We start from the raw sequence: 13,714 nt of genomic DNA on the forward strand, positions 1-13,714 counted from the left end.
CCTACATGGCACTATCACTTTTGCATGTACACCATTTTCCACACACATCTGTTCTCTGCACAAGTACTGCATCTTAGAGACACCTCTATCTTCTGCACAAGAGTCACATCTTACATGTGTTTCTTTATTTTTCACATATATGCCATCTTCCACACATTTCTGTCCCCTGCACAAGTGTCGTAAGTGCCACATCTTACACGCGTTTCTTTCGTTTTCACACATATCCCATCACACACACACACTTTTCTCTACACAAGTGCTGCATCTTACCACATCGTACACACACCTCTGTCCTCTGCTCAAGCACCACATCTTACAAGACTTTCTTTCATTTTTACATGAACCCCAACTTACAAACATTTTTTTCCTCTGCAGAAGTGAAGCATCTTACCTCATCTTAAGGACAGTTGTTTTGTTTGAACAAGTGCTACATCTTACCCATTCGTACACATACTTCTGTCCTCTGCACAAGTACCAGATCTTACCCCATGTTACACACACCTGTCGTCTGCACAAGTACCACACCTTACCACATCTTACACACACACTTCTGTCTTCTGCACAGCTGCCACATCTTACACCATCATACACACACCTTTGTCCTCTGTACAAGTGCCACATCTTACCCCATCTTACACTCACTTCTGTCCTCTGCAAAGCTTCCTCATCTTACATATTTTTTTCATGTTTACATGTACCCCATCTTAAACATCCTTCTGTCCTCTGCACAAGTGCCACATCTTACCCCATCGTACACACAGCTCTGTCGTCCGCACCAGTGCTGCATCTTACATGTTTCTTTCAGTTTTACAGTTTACAGTTGTACATGCACTGTATCTCATCCAATCTTACTCACACTTCTGTCCTACGCAAAAGAGCCAGAACATTCCCTATCACACACTCACTTCTGTCTTCTGCACCAGTGCTGCATATTAAATGCGTTTCTTCAATTTTTAAACCTATCCCGACGTACACACACGTCTGTCTTCTGCAAAAGTGCCACAGCCTAACCCATCTTACACACAAGTCTCTCCACTGCATGAATGCCACATCTTATATGCGTTTCTTTCATTTTTATATGGAGCCCTTCTTACACTTCCTTCTGTGGTTTGCGCGAGTGCACAATCCTTTGAGTTTTACATACACCCCATCTTACACACACTTCTGTTCTCTGCACAAGTGCCTCATTTTACGCACACTTCTGCTTCTTCACTAGTGTTGAAACGTAGATGTATTTCATTTATTTCATTTATTTCACATGTATTCCTTTTTACACACACTTCCCTCTTCTGCACGAGTGCCGCATCTTACCCCATCGTACACACATCTGTCCTATGAAAACATGCTGCATCTAATGACTTTCTTTCATTTTCATATTTATCCTGTCTCATATACACTTATGTATGCAGTACAAGTGCCATATCATACCAATTCTTACACACTCTTCTGCACTCTGCTAAAGTGCCACAACTTACATGTTTCTTTCATTTTCACTTGTATTCCAGTTTACATATGCTTTTGTTCTCTACAGAAGTGCCACATCTTACCTAATCTTACACAATATTCTGTCCTCAGCACAAGTGCCACATCTTATACACACTTCTGCCTTCTTCATCAGTGTTGAATCGTAGATGTATTTCTTTTATTTGCACATGTATTCCTTCTTACACACACTTCCCTCTTCTGCACGAGTGCCGCATATTACCCCATCGTACACACATCTGTCCTATGAAAACATACTGCATCTAATGACTTTCTTTCATTTTCATATTTATCCTGTCTCATATACACTTATGTATGCAGTACAAGTGCCATATCATACCAATTCTTATACACTCTTTTGTCCTCTGCTCAATTTCCACATCGTACATGCTTCTTTCATTTTCACTTGTACTCCAACTTATATATGCTTCTGTTGTCTACAGAAGTGCCACATCTTACCCAATCTTAAACAAAATTCTGGCTCTCAGCACAAGTGCCACATCTTATCTCATCTTACACATGTCTGTACTTTGCAGAAGTGCTGAATCTTACGCTCTCTGCAAGTGTCGCATCTTACTTCTGCCTCTTTCATTTTCATATGTATCCTGTTTTAAACACACTTCTGCCGTCTGCACAAGTGCTACATCCTACATATGTTTCTCTTATATTTACACCCCGCCTTACAAAATCATCTTTCCTATGCAAACATAACCCAGCCTTATGGTATAGTCTGCTTTTCTTTATTTGTATGTCCCACCCTCCCCGTCATGCACACTTCCATCCTTAAAACATATACCCTCACACGTTTCTCACATTTCCATATGTAACTCATCTTACACGTTTATGTCCTTTGCACATATACCCAGCCATTTTGCACGCATATACACAGAGAGAATTATTTGAGTACATTTATATAACTCAACGTTCTATCCTTTGAATGTGTACACAGTCTTACACGTTTCCTCTCTTATACAAGTTTCTATGCATTGCATATGTTTCACATTTTACACAAGGTCCTTTCCTTTGCAGGCGTAGCCCATCTCATGCATATTTAGTCTCTTTATTCATGTTCTCTATCTTACAGAGGTACATATCCCTTTCACCTGTACCACCAACTACCTCACTTTTCAAGCACCCAACACTCTCACTGATTCCCCCATCCCCTCTGCGACTTCCTGTAGGGGTGCTTTGCCCACCACAGCCTTAAATTCAACTGACTCCACACCAAGGACAATGCTTATGTGGCGGACCATATTTTGTGACGTTTCAGCTAGCAGAGGAACCCATCAGCAGCGACAATCCATGTGAAGTCAGGGACACTGTTGGCCTTTCCTCCTACTATGGCATGAGTTCTTAAGATGAAATAAATGGTTTGACATGTACTGTTATTTACGATTTCTGTGAACCTTTGCTTGTATTCATATCATCTTCTATATTATCCTTTTACTATTTTAATGGATATTATATATCGTTATTCTTTATTACACCTTCATGTATTTATGTATTAACAAATAACTGCATATATGAAGTATTGTTTTTATGATCATAATAATCTTTCCAATAAACCTTTTCTTGAACTAAAAAAAAAAAAAAAAAAGATGAAATAAATGGTTTCCTTTACACATAAACCTTGACTTTACTTAGATTTTTATCTTAATGAAAGGATGAATGGTATACGGGTGCCGAAACTTGCCTTTTATCAATTGGACATAGTAACACAGAGCTAGCCAAGGCAATGTCAGAAGCCTCTCTGCACAATGTCATACACCTCACTGCGGTAGGTGAGGCTTGGCCAACTTTCTCTGTGTGTGATACAGGGTCCAGCAGGTAGCACCACCCGGTGTTCCATGAGGCACCGTACTCAACAGCATAGTCATGACCATCGCTGTCTGGTAGCTCCATGCCCCAAGACTGCGGTTGCCACACTCTTTTGTGCCTCTTGCAACATGACTGTCTTTGCTCCATTTGCCCAAGATATTGTTCCTTTGTTTGACCACCTTAGCACGTGAGTTGGAGTTTTATATAAGACAAGGTGCAATTTCCCTTATGTAGGCGTACTTTCACATAATTTCGCATTACACGTGTTATAGGAAATTCTGACAACTATGCTATTATGCTACATAGCATAAATCTACTTTGTGTGCAGCAAAACGTTATTTTGAGCCATTACAACAACGTAAACCACCATGACATCCAAAATGGACGCGAGAACGCATTTCGTGCAACAGTATAGCACCAAGTGCCGTTTTAGCATTTTGTGTAATTATGTGTAATTTCACGCCATTTCCCCTAAATTTCGAAAAAGCAAGTTACGCTAATTTCCCACACCCCTAGTTTTACTGCTGAGAAGTGTAGGGACTGGTTGGGATTTTATCAGGAGGCAGAGTTGCACATACCCTCCGCACTATATGACTGCTTGAGGCAGGCAGGAAACCTCCACACATGCGGAATGAATGACTGCTGTGGATGTGGAGGTTTGTAGAGAAGCTCAACCAATGTTTGCGCCAACGCTGCAGAGCTTGGTAGCCTTCAAGAGTGTTGGGAGTCCTGGGAAAGTTGAAAGACTTCAAAACATTCTTCTACATTGGTATTACATATAGGTCGGGTGTAGCAGTGAATTAGTGAAAGGAGCCAATTCCTGGAGAGAGAGAAGAGCTCAGGCATGCTGAGGATGGGTGTGTTTGGGATTCGCACGCATGAGACAGCAGATTCTTAGAGCAGACCTCCTGTGACACTCAAAAGCATCCTGTGGCTGTGCTCAGAGACCACAGTAATTCCAGTTGTGCAGAGAAAAAAATCGAATCCAGGGTACAAAACTACTTCAGCCTCGAACAAAACGTACACCACAGCAATGGGGGTACAGCAGCCACTTCTTAAAAAAGAAACAGGAGCACCTCACCCAACTGTTCCAGGTTTTAAAAAGTGACCCATATCACCCAGGAATTCACAGACTCCTATCCGTGAAAAGCTAAAGCTGTGACAACTAAGCCACATGTTACACCTGTTTATCAAAGCGTAGAGGCAATTCACTGAGTAGAGTGTGCTATGAAACCACCTGCTAGTGCTATCTTAGCATGGTTACTCGTTGTTATTTTTTTTAAAGTCTGGCATAAATGTTTGGATGGTTTCGAACTGTTTCTAAAATGCCCCAGGTTAGATTATTCTCATTATGAGTTTTTCGATGAAATGGGCTGTCCATGTTATTGTTTAGGTGTCGGCATCGGAGCAAAAAGAACCCTTAGGCATAACGCCTGCGTATCCTCTTGAGGGAGCAAGCGCTCATGGACGACCTATCGAGCGAGAGGAGATTGCGCGGGACCTAATCCTTCTCAGTGACTGGTGGCTGTGGGCTTCACTCCCTTTCTAGAGAGTGTGTCTGTGAGGCCACCAGGGCCTTTTCCCAATGGGGCCGAGAATTTCAGGGTTACGGAAAGCCGACCCTCTATGCTCATCAATAAGCTTGTATATCACTAAAGAAAAATGTTCTTGTCTGTTCATTAATTCCTCGATCGGTCCTCACAAGCATAATGAAGCAAGTACTTGCTGCTCCCACAGGTGGTGACAGGTTTGTTTTTTCATTAAACACGAAAGAGCACCAACTGAGGGTCATGCTTGGGACATTTCAAATATGAGTACATGCCATTTTGCATTTTACAGGCCAAAAGCACTCAAGAGAAACCATACTTTTATCTGTATAGGTGTGCTATTGATGTTATATTTATGTTTGCCCATAGAACATTGAGCTCTGCTAAATACACCTCTCTTAGGGTACACCAGTAACAGATGACCAGTAAAATGCCAAATGCCCGTGAGGGCACAAAGGCAGAAACATGTCAACGTATTCCTACTTGTGGGTTTTCAGGATTATAATTTCCAACAAGACCATACTTAATTTGTAACCTTACTGTGGATAGGGCAAATTAAAATGTAATAAACTCCTTAAAACCTAACCAGAGATAATTTTTAATTACCTACAAAAGCACCATCTAAAAAAGAAACGTCTGATGTCCCTCAACGTTGGATTCCTTTGATCTAAAAAAAAATATTTCTCCAAAAAGAGCTGTATAATCAGGTAGTGCACACCCCACCCAACGTGGAGCATGACCCGATGATGAAGCATTTTTTTTATTGAACTCACGATCTAGATGGCAAACATAATTTTTATACTTTACACACAATTTAGTTTTCAAACACTGCTGCATGTTATAAATGGAGTCCAAGTGTTAATAAAGTAAAACAAACCACCACTAAGATATAAATAAAAAACTAACTAGTTTTCTAGGATAGAAAAATTGCCTCACTTGATTGTTTCTGACACATCACTGTCCTTTCTTTAAAATTATCTTATGGTGGGTGTATTCGGTCTTTTGTTCTAGTCAAGGGTGATGCAGTATACACTGCTTCTTTTGAGTGTATGGTGTAAGTGATAACGGTACATTCAAGTAGAGAGGAATAGAGGTTTGGGGGTCGTTCCAGCAAAAAACCCTCTCAATGTCATAAGCAAATCTCCTGAAGTGCAGGTCCGATATAAGGTCCAAATTTTGTCTTGTGATAAGAGGACTACACTAATTTCAAACACTAGATCCTAGGGAACATTATGTCCTCAAAATCACCATTAATTTTAACCTTAACAAAAACCCCAAAGGATTGAATAATGTTTTTAAGGGGTTCTTTAGTTTATTCAAAGTTTTACTTACCCACGTCTTCAGCCAATTTACTCTACATACTGAGTCCATGAACGTAGACTCTCAGGCTGAATGAAAGAAATGTGGCAAAGAGCCCCCTCGAGGGACTCGTAGGGCATTGCAGTGCCAGCACTTCAAGGAACATATGCCAAATGATGAAACATGACACCAGTTTGGTGGGTGACAGCACTTGCTCCTAAACATCAACACTATGTTTGACCTTAGTGTGGTCGTCTTCTCACAAGAGATCATTTGGACTTTATTTCAGAATGCACACCACGAAAAATAGTTAGGGGGTGGTAGCAAAACAGCACACATCACAGTTGATTTCTCCAAAAGTTGCAGTTTTAAAAATAATTCTGGTCATTTTCCTGTAAAAAGATTGATTAGGTAAAGATTGTATCTACAGCTAGAAGAGAAGCTTTATAATCACAGTAGACGTATTTCTATTGTGGTTGTGCCTTGGACGGAGGAGGAGATCCCCTGGATGGACCTGTCCCAGTGACCCTCGCACTGGGGCCTGGTCTGACTCTACCAAAGACAATGGAAGACTTTGACACCTCTTCCTTTTCCCTGCTATCTTGTGCTGAGCAGATCTCCTCTGTCAAGTGCTGGTTTCTGAAGTTAACACACCATGTTTTCTGGTTGCAGCCTAATGCTGGGCTTCATGTTGGTCACTGCTTTCCTCTCCATGTGGATCAGCAACACCGCCACCACAGCCATGATGGTGCCCATAGCGCAGGCAGTCCTGGATCAACTTCACAGCTCAGAGAAGAAGCTGAATGAGCAGAAAGCCCAGGCGATGCTGAAAGCCCAGAAAAGCAATGAGCTGAACGGGAAAGTGAACCAAGCCTTTGACCTGCAGGAGAAAAGCCCCACCCAGAACAACCTTGCCTGCGAGGTCCAGTTGGAACCCAGGCCAGGGGACATTCATCTGAAAGAGAAGCAACCAATGGAGCTGCAGGAGAGAACTGTGCAGATGCCAGAGCTTGGTGAGGACCAAACAAAAAGTGAGTAACTGCCCGTAAGAATCCTTGCCTGGCCTCCAGCTGCATCCCAATTTCAGCTGTATTGTATTGTTGAGGTATGTTGTGGAGAGAGGACTGTCTCAGTCTTTCTGCCCTTACAGTAGCATAGAGAATTTTGGGTGAAATACATGTATCCAGTCTTGTCTTGTATACATTTTTCCTCCATATTCTTGAAACAGTGAAATGGTATTCAGACATACTTATGCTTTTTAGACAGTATTTTCCTCTGTGTATTTGTGGTCGCGTTGGATTTATTGATTGTTTTTGACTCAATTGGTTGCATTTGCTGTCTTTTCTGTTATATATGGTGACCTCCGCTACTCAGAGCACTCTTCTGCCTTAATATGCTTAACTCTGTGCTGTAGTACCTTCTCGGGATCTGAGTCACAAAGTAGCAATTTCTTCAAGCTTAAGCTTACAACTACAATAAATGCAAAATAAATTATTTTATGGAATTCACACAAATCACAGCATATATGCACATAAGTCCGGTTCAAATGTATATTTATTTTCCTGTTCTAAACCTTACACTCTGGGATTTTCAACTCGCTGTCAGTTGACTGCTGCGTGTTAATTAACTCTTTATTTTCTTCACCGGAAAACTATTTGTTTTTTTAGCTGGATACATCCCTTCCTCTAAACCCATGAAAAATATGGATGAGTTTTGGTGTTTTTTACACGTTTGTGTCAGTTTACGCTTTTTCAGTATTCACAAAACTGCATTTGAATAGACCGTGTAGGAGTGCAGAGACTCCGCAGTTGGGGCGGAGAACTCCTCATATAAAAAGATAAGACAGATCTGTTGTTTTATGTGCAGAGTTCTCTGCCCAACTTTGGAGTTTCCACAATCGTAAACTTACTATTATAATGCAGTTTTGTGAATATATAAAAAGTATCCATTTATACAGGTGTCTAAGTTTAACTTTGTGAATCAGGCCATATGTGTGCAGATTGTATGTGAAATCCAATGGGAATGTTGTTGAATACCCATAAACTAACAACTATGCAGCACAGGTTTCCTTGCTTAGCAATAAACCAATGATGCAGAAATTGCTCCATTCTTGTGGTTTGTCTGAAGTTGTAGGTTCCAGCTGGGAGCATAACTATCCACAAATCCGGATTCTATTGATCAAGTTCTGTCATTTGCACCCACAACCAACACTTTTTAACCTTTAGTGTACACAATATTTTGTGACTCAGCCCTTTATGCAGTTGAATATTTCTATAGTGTTCCCCCATTCTCCTCTGCTCCAGGGTACATCTGCTTCCATTTGTGAGTGTCTCTCTATGATGCAATTACTATAAGTCCCTCACCATTTTGGTTGTGCGCCTAGACTGCCTCTGCCTTTACCCTTCATAGATATGGCCTCAGGATCTGGACAAACAATGCCCTGGATGAGATTTCACCAGTGATGTGTGCAGGGGGGTCACACTGCAACCTATGAGCTCCAACACGTCCCTACCCCTCCGAAGCTGTGCCACATTTTATCACCTTATTTGAAAATCAGACATGAGAACCCCAAAGAATCTCATCCCTGTCAACCTGTTGACTCGCGAATAAGGGCGACGTTTGGGATATGGGAGAGTGAGTCCGGTAAAGGGAATGATGGATAAACCATTTAAAGGAGGAGATACAGGTTTGCAAGATATTCTCCTCCTTGAAGTAAATGGAGGCATGTTCCGTTTTACGAGGATGAATATCATTGGATAGAGAGTGACACCTGCCACATTATGTTGATTGGAATGGGTTTTGTGTGAATATGACTGCTTCAATGACAAATTTGTCTTTGACAGCTAAGATTTTTTAATAGGGCCATTGAGGCTTTTTTTGTTTTTCTTGTGGCTTGTGACTTCTGAGGTTTAATGTGTTAATTATGAAATCCCTGTTGTAAATATTTAACATGGAAGGGAGGTGTTTTATTGTTAGGGCAGTTTGTCTGATTAACCTAAATAAATAATGTGTGACCCTTTGCCTGTCTGCAATGAAGATGCAAACTCTTTTGGAAATTAACAAAAATGTTCCCCTTCCTTCTCACTTGAGATTGATATGGCATCTACTCAGAATCAAGCCCATGCCTATTCCCTGCACATACCAGTGCCTACTCTAGCCTGCAGTCTAGAATTAACTAATTTACCATTCAAATCCTAAGATTTTAGGTGGACAATCATTACCCTTTTGCCAAAAACCATTTCCCTCTTTATTTTAGGTGTTTGCGCAGTTCATAATCGGACAAATAATCACAAGTATTAACATGAAACAGGCAGCTACGGAAAAAGAAAAACTTAGGGCCCTATTTAGTGATTGGCAGACAGGGACCTCCGTTGCAAAAGCGACGGAGTACCCGATCCACCTCACCCTCTGTCCACGTGCCTTATTTAGAGACAGACAGATAATACGTTTCACATCGATGAAGCCAATGGGCGCTCCGTTGACGGAAAACTTCCTTTGATGAAACAAAGGAGTAAGGGCCGTTGGAGTAAGGGCATTACACGACCCACCCTATTTGTTAGTTACTGCCATTAAAAAACAATGGCGCTGGGGGAGTGGGGAAAAAAAGAATCCCCCTCACACCTTGGGCGAAAACTGTCAGGTTAAGGAGTCATTCGTTGTTTGCTTTTCAGAAACAAACCCCGCATTAGTAGTTTGTTTCTGGAAATCAAAAAAATTGAAAAAGGTCAAATGACAGGATTTAACGCCAAACTCATGGTAACGGCCTTAATGTTTACTCAGGATAAAAAATATCTGGGAGGAAATTCAGGTCAGATTCCATAACTCCCACGTCCCTAGGTCCTTGTTCCATTCATAACTAATGGAGATTTAGTATCTCCCTGACAGAAAATAAGAACATAAGGACTGCTGGATCCCCCTATCCCACCCCCCCCACTATGAGTACATAAACTGTACTTACCCAGCAGCCGTTCTGTTCTTTTTTCTGCCTTGACAGAAACATGATGAGGGCTGGGTGGCTTATGCTGGGTAGGATCAGTGGTGTTCCTGTTGCGGCCCTTTTCCGACATGGAGGATCTCCCGGCCTGCAGGCTTGCCAGGAGATGCGTCAAACGGAAAAGTCCGGCTGGGGTGCTTCTGGCTCACGGTACCATCTGCGTGTGGGCTGGGTCCGCTTGGCAGAGGCTGAAGGTTTTGGGTACGTCAGATCTGGATTGGGTGTGCTCTGGCGGGGCCTCTGGTGGAGGTGTTTTGGGCATGTTTGGCATGTCGGAGCTGAACGTGGTGTACTTTGGCAGTGCATGTCTTCTGGTTTCACTGTGGAGGAACATCAGGCTGGGTCCAGGTCACACCGGTTGTGGTGGGTGCGCCTGGACAGGCATAGGGGCAGGTTGCTTTCCGAGTTTTGGATTTGGAGGGGTTTGTCTGCCTGGGGTGTGTACCGAATAGCGGGTTTATGTTCTTGTGATCCAGTTTGTGTTTCCTACTGTGGTTCTACTGATATCGGATGATAGGGAAGCATACCAGGAAGAGGAAGCATGGTGCGGAGTCTTCCTCTTGGGTCGCTAGTTCCTCCAGCTCTTCTCCTTCCCCTCCTAAATGCAGGGAGGGTGGGGATGCTAAATTGAGGAGGTTGGTCCGAGAGAGGCTGTTGGAAATGAGGGATTCCCCTAAGCCTAAAGGGAGGGGTTCTGTTCTGTCTCCTTCTTTTTCATGGTCTGAGGAGGAGGAGAAAGGGCCTGAAGATCTGAAGGGGAAGTATGTGTCCAAGGACATGCTGCCAGACTTGATCAGGGATGTGAAACCTAATATGCAGTTCCCAGAAGAAGAGATGCCTTCAACGTGGTCTGGGGGCTTGTTGCAGCATTTCCAGAGTATGGCTACACTGGATTTGCCTGTGCTTCAGTATATTTCTGAGGTTCTCAAAAGGGAGTGGAAGGACCGAGATAATATAGTGTTGCCCCCGCTTCTTGATGAAATTGCACCACATACAAGCTATGCACAAGCACCTTCCTGATGCTATTCCCATAGATTCCTTTGTGGCAAGCCTGGTGCGGCGGACCTCCTTGACGGAAGATGCGGTCATCAAGAATTGCGGTGGATAAAAAGGTGGATGCCTTCCTTTGAAAGGTCTATTCCAGTTCCTATCTCACTCTACGGGCTGGGATCTATGATACTTATTATTATTATTAATGCAATTTATAGAGCGCGACAGCTACCCCAAATAGGGGTGTCCCGGCGCTAAAGACAGCTGAGTTTGCGTCCAGCGGGACAGAGGGCCTAGAAGAGCCATGTTTTTAGTGCTTTTCTAAAACCGGATTCAGTATTTGCCTGTGGTAGGGTGTTCCACAGTGATACTGCACCCACTGTGAAAGTCCTCCCTCCCAGGCGAGCCTTCACAAAACGAGGGGCTTTCAACAAAATCTGAGAGTTTGAACGTAACACCCGTTTTTGTTTATATATGCTCAATCTTTGCTTTAGATAGCTAGGACAGTTTCCCTTTAGGGCCCGATATGCCAGAATCATAGCCTTAAATTGGATTCGCTTCTCCACCTTCAACCAATGAAGCTTCTGTAAATACGGAGAGACATGATGTTTAAAAGGTATTCGTAGCACCAGTCACGCAGCCGCATTCTGAATCATCTGGAGGCGTCTTATGGCATGTTTGGGTAGACCAAGATATAGACTATTGGCATAGTCTAACCTGGACGTGACTGTAGCATGTACTATAGATTTCCGGCAATCCTCCGGTAGAAAGTGGAGGATTCTCCTCAGATTTTTCAATGTGCTAAAACAGCCAGAAGACACCTGCCTGATTTGAGACGAGAAGGAGAAATTCGCCTCCCATTTCACACCTAAATTTCTAGTACACGAGCCAGGTATTGGCGGTGTACCCATCTCTGATGGCCACCACAATACTGGGTCCGGAGCTGAGCCCTTGCCAAAAAACAGAACTTCGGTTTTACCGGCGTTGAGCTTTAATTTGTTAGCATTCATCCAGCGTGCTATGTCTTGTAAGCAGCCCTTGAAATTCCTGAAAGTGTCAGCCGACCGCTCCTTAAATGGAAGAACCAACTGGGTGTCGTCGGCGTAGGAGATCGCTTTGACACCCCAGTTGGCAATAAGGGTAAAAAGCGGGGCTAGGTAGACATTAAACAACAGGGGGCTTAGGGCTGAGCCCTGAGGAACGCCACGTCTAATTTGCTTAGGTCTAGATACATATGATTGTAGAGCAACTTTCTGGGAGCGCCCGCTTAGATAAGATTGTACCCAAGCTAGCACCGTCCCACCGAGACCCGCATCTTGTAGTCTCTGGACCAAGATGGCATGGTCTACAGTGTCAAATGCCGCGGACAGGTCCAGGAGCATCAGCAGAGCCGAAGCTCCTGAGTCCAATGTCCATTTTACCGACTCTGCCACCTCAAGAAGAGCGGTCTCAGTACTAAAAACCTGCCCGAAAACCAGATTGAGTGTCATGTAGAGCCCGACCCTGCTCTAAAAAAGAGGTCAATTGGCGTTGAACCATTTTCTCTAACATCTTTCCCGGGGCAGGAAGCAGGGAGATAGGCCTCAAATTACTAAGGTCACCTGGGTCACCGTTTACTTTCTTCCTCAAAGGGAGAAGAGTTGCGTGTTTCCAGGAGTCGGGAAAGATGCCTGTCTCTAGAGAGGTATTCCAAATATGACGAAGGACCTCGGTCAGAGATGGAGCTAACATTTTCCAGAATTTTGGCGGGCAAGGGTCATCTGGCGCGCCAGACCTGCATTTTTGTATCTCCCCTAATGCCTCCTGATGAGAAATCTGGATAAAATTTGAGAATGTTGCCCTCACACCACCATCTACTGGAGTGTCCAGTTTCACAGTGGCCTCGGAGGGGTGAAGGAGTTATAAACTTTAGAGATTTTGTCATCAAAATAGCTAGCAATTTCTTCACATCGACCGGCCGACGCTAAAACCTCCAATTCACATGCCTTAGGTTTAAAGAAGGTTTGGACTACTTTGAAAACCTCTGTGCAGGAGTGATCTGCATTCTGGATGCATGCAACCAGATAGTCCTGTCTGGCCACTTTTAAAGCCTTATGAAGTTCTTTTATAGCTTTTTTGTAAACCATTTTGGCTGAACCACAATAGGCTACTCTCCATTGGCGTTCCAGTTTCTTGCATTTACTTTTTTGTTCTTTCAGAGAAGCAGAGAACCATGGCGCCGACGGAGAGCATCTTGCAGGTTTCCCCGTTCTAATTGGAGCAACAGCCTCCACTGCGTCCGCAATCCATTGGTGTAACGAGGCTGCGTCCGAATTAGAGTCCTGAGACAACTGAGGATAACTATCTCTCAGTCTAGGACTTAAGGATTCCGCAGACAATTTCTTCCAATCTCTTTTATGCACAACCTGGATGCTATTTAATAGCTTACTAGTCGGGAGGGTAATTGAAAAGGGGATTAGGGAGTGGTCCGACCAGGCCAGTGGAAGTGGGGACCCTATTACAATATTATTAATATTCGGAAATATAAGGTCTAGGGTATGACCTGCAATATGTGTTGGAGAGAGCACCCCTTGTGGTAGGTTAG

The 13,714-nt window shown here is 43.2% G+C and overlaps 1 protein-coding gene across 1 annotated transcript in view; it reads left to right on the forward strand.

The window, feature by feature from the left end:
• SLC13A2 (solute carrier family 13 member 2) overlaps positions 1–13,714 on the forward strand; it is a 255,046-nt gene that overhangs the window by 160,597 nt on the left and 80,735 nt on the right. The window contains exon 4 of the mRNA XM_085649113.1: positions 6,819–7,177. Coding sequence (XP_085505239.1) covers positions 6,819–7,177 — 359 coding nt within the window. The remainder of the gene's footprint in view (positions 1–6,818; positions 7,178–13,714) is intronic.

Source organism: Triturus cristatus, chromosome 3_2, assembly GCF_964204655.1.
Source record: "Triturus cristatus chromosome 3_2, aTriCri1.1, whole genome shotgun sequence".
In the NCBI taxonomy this organism is placed as follows: domain Eukaryota; kingdom Metazoa; phylum Chordata; class Amphibia; order Caudata; family Salamandridae; genus Triturus; species Triturus cristatus.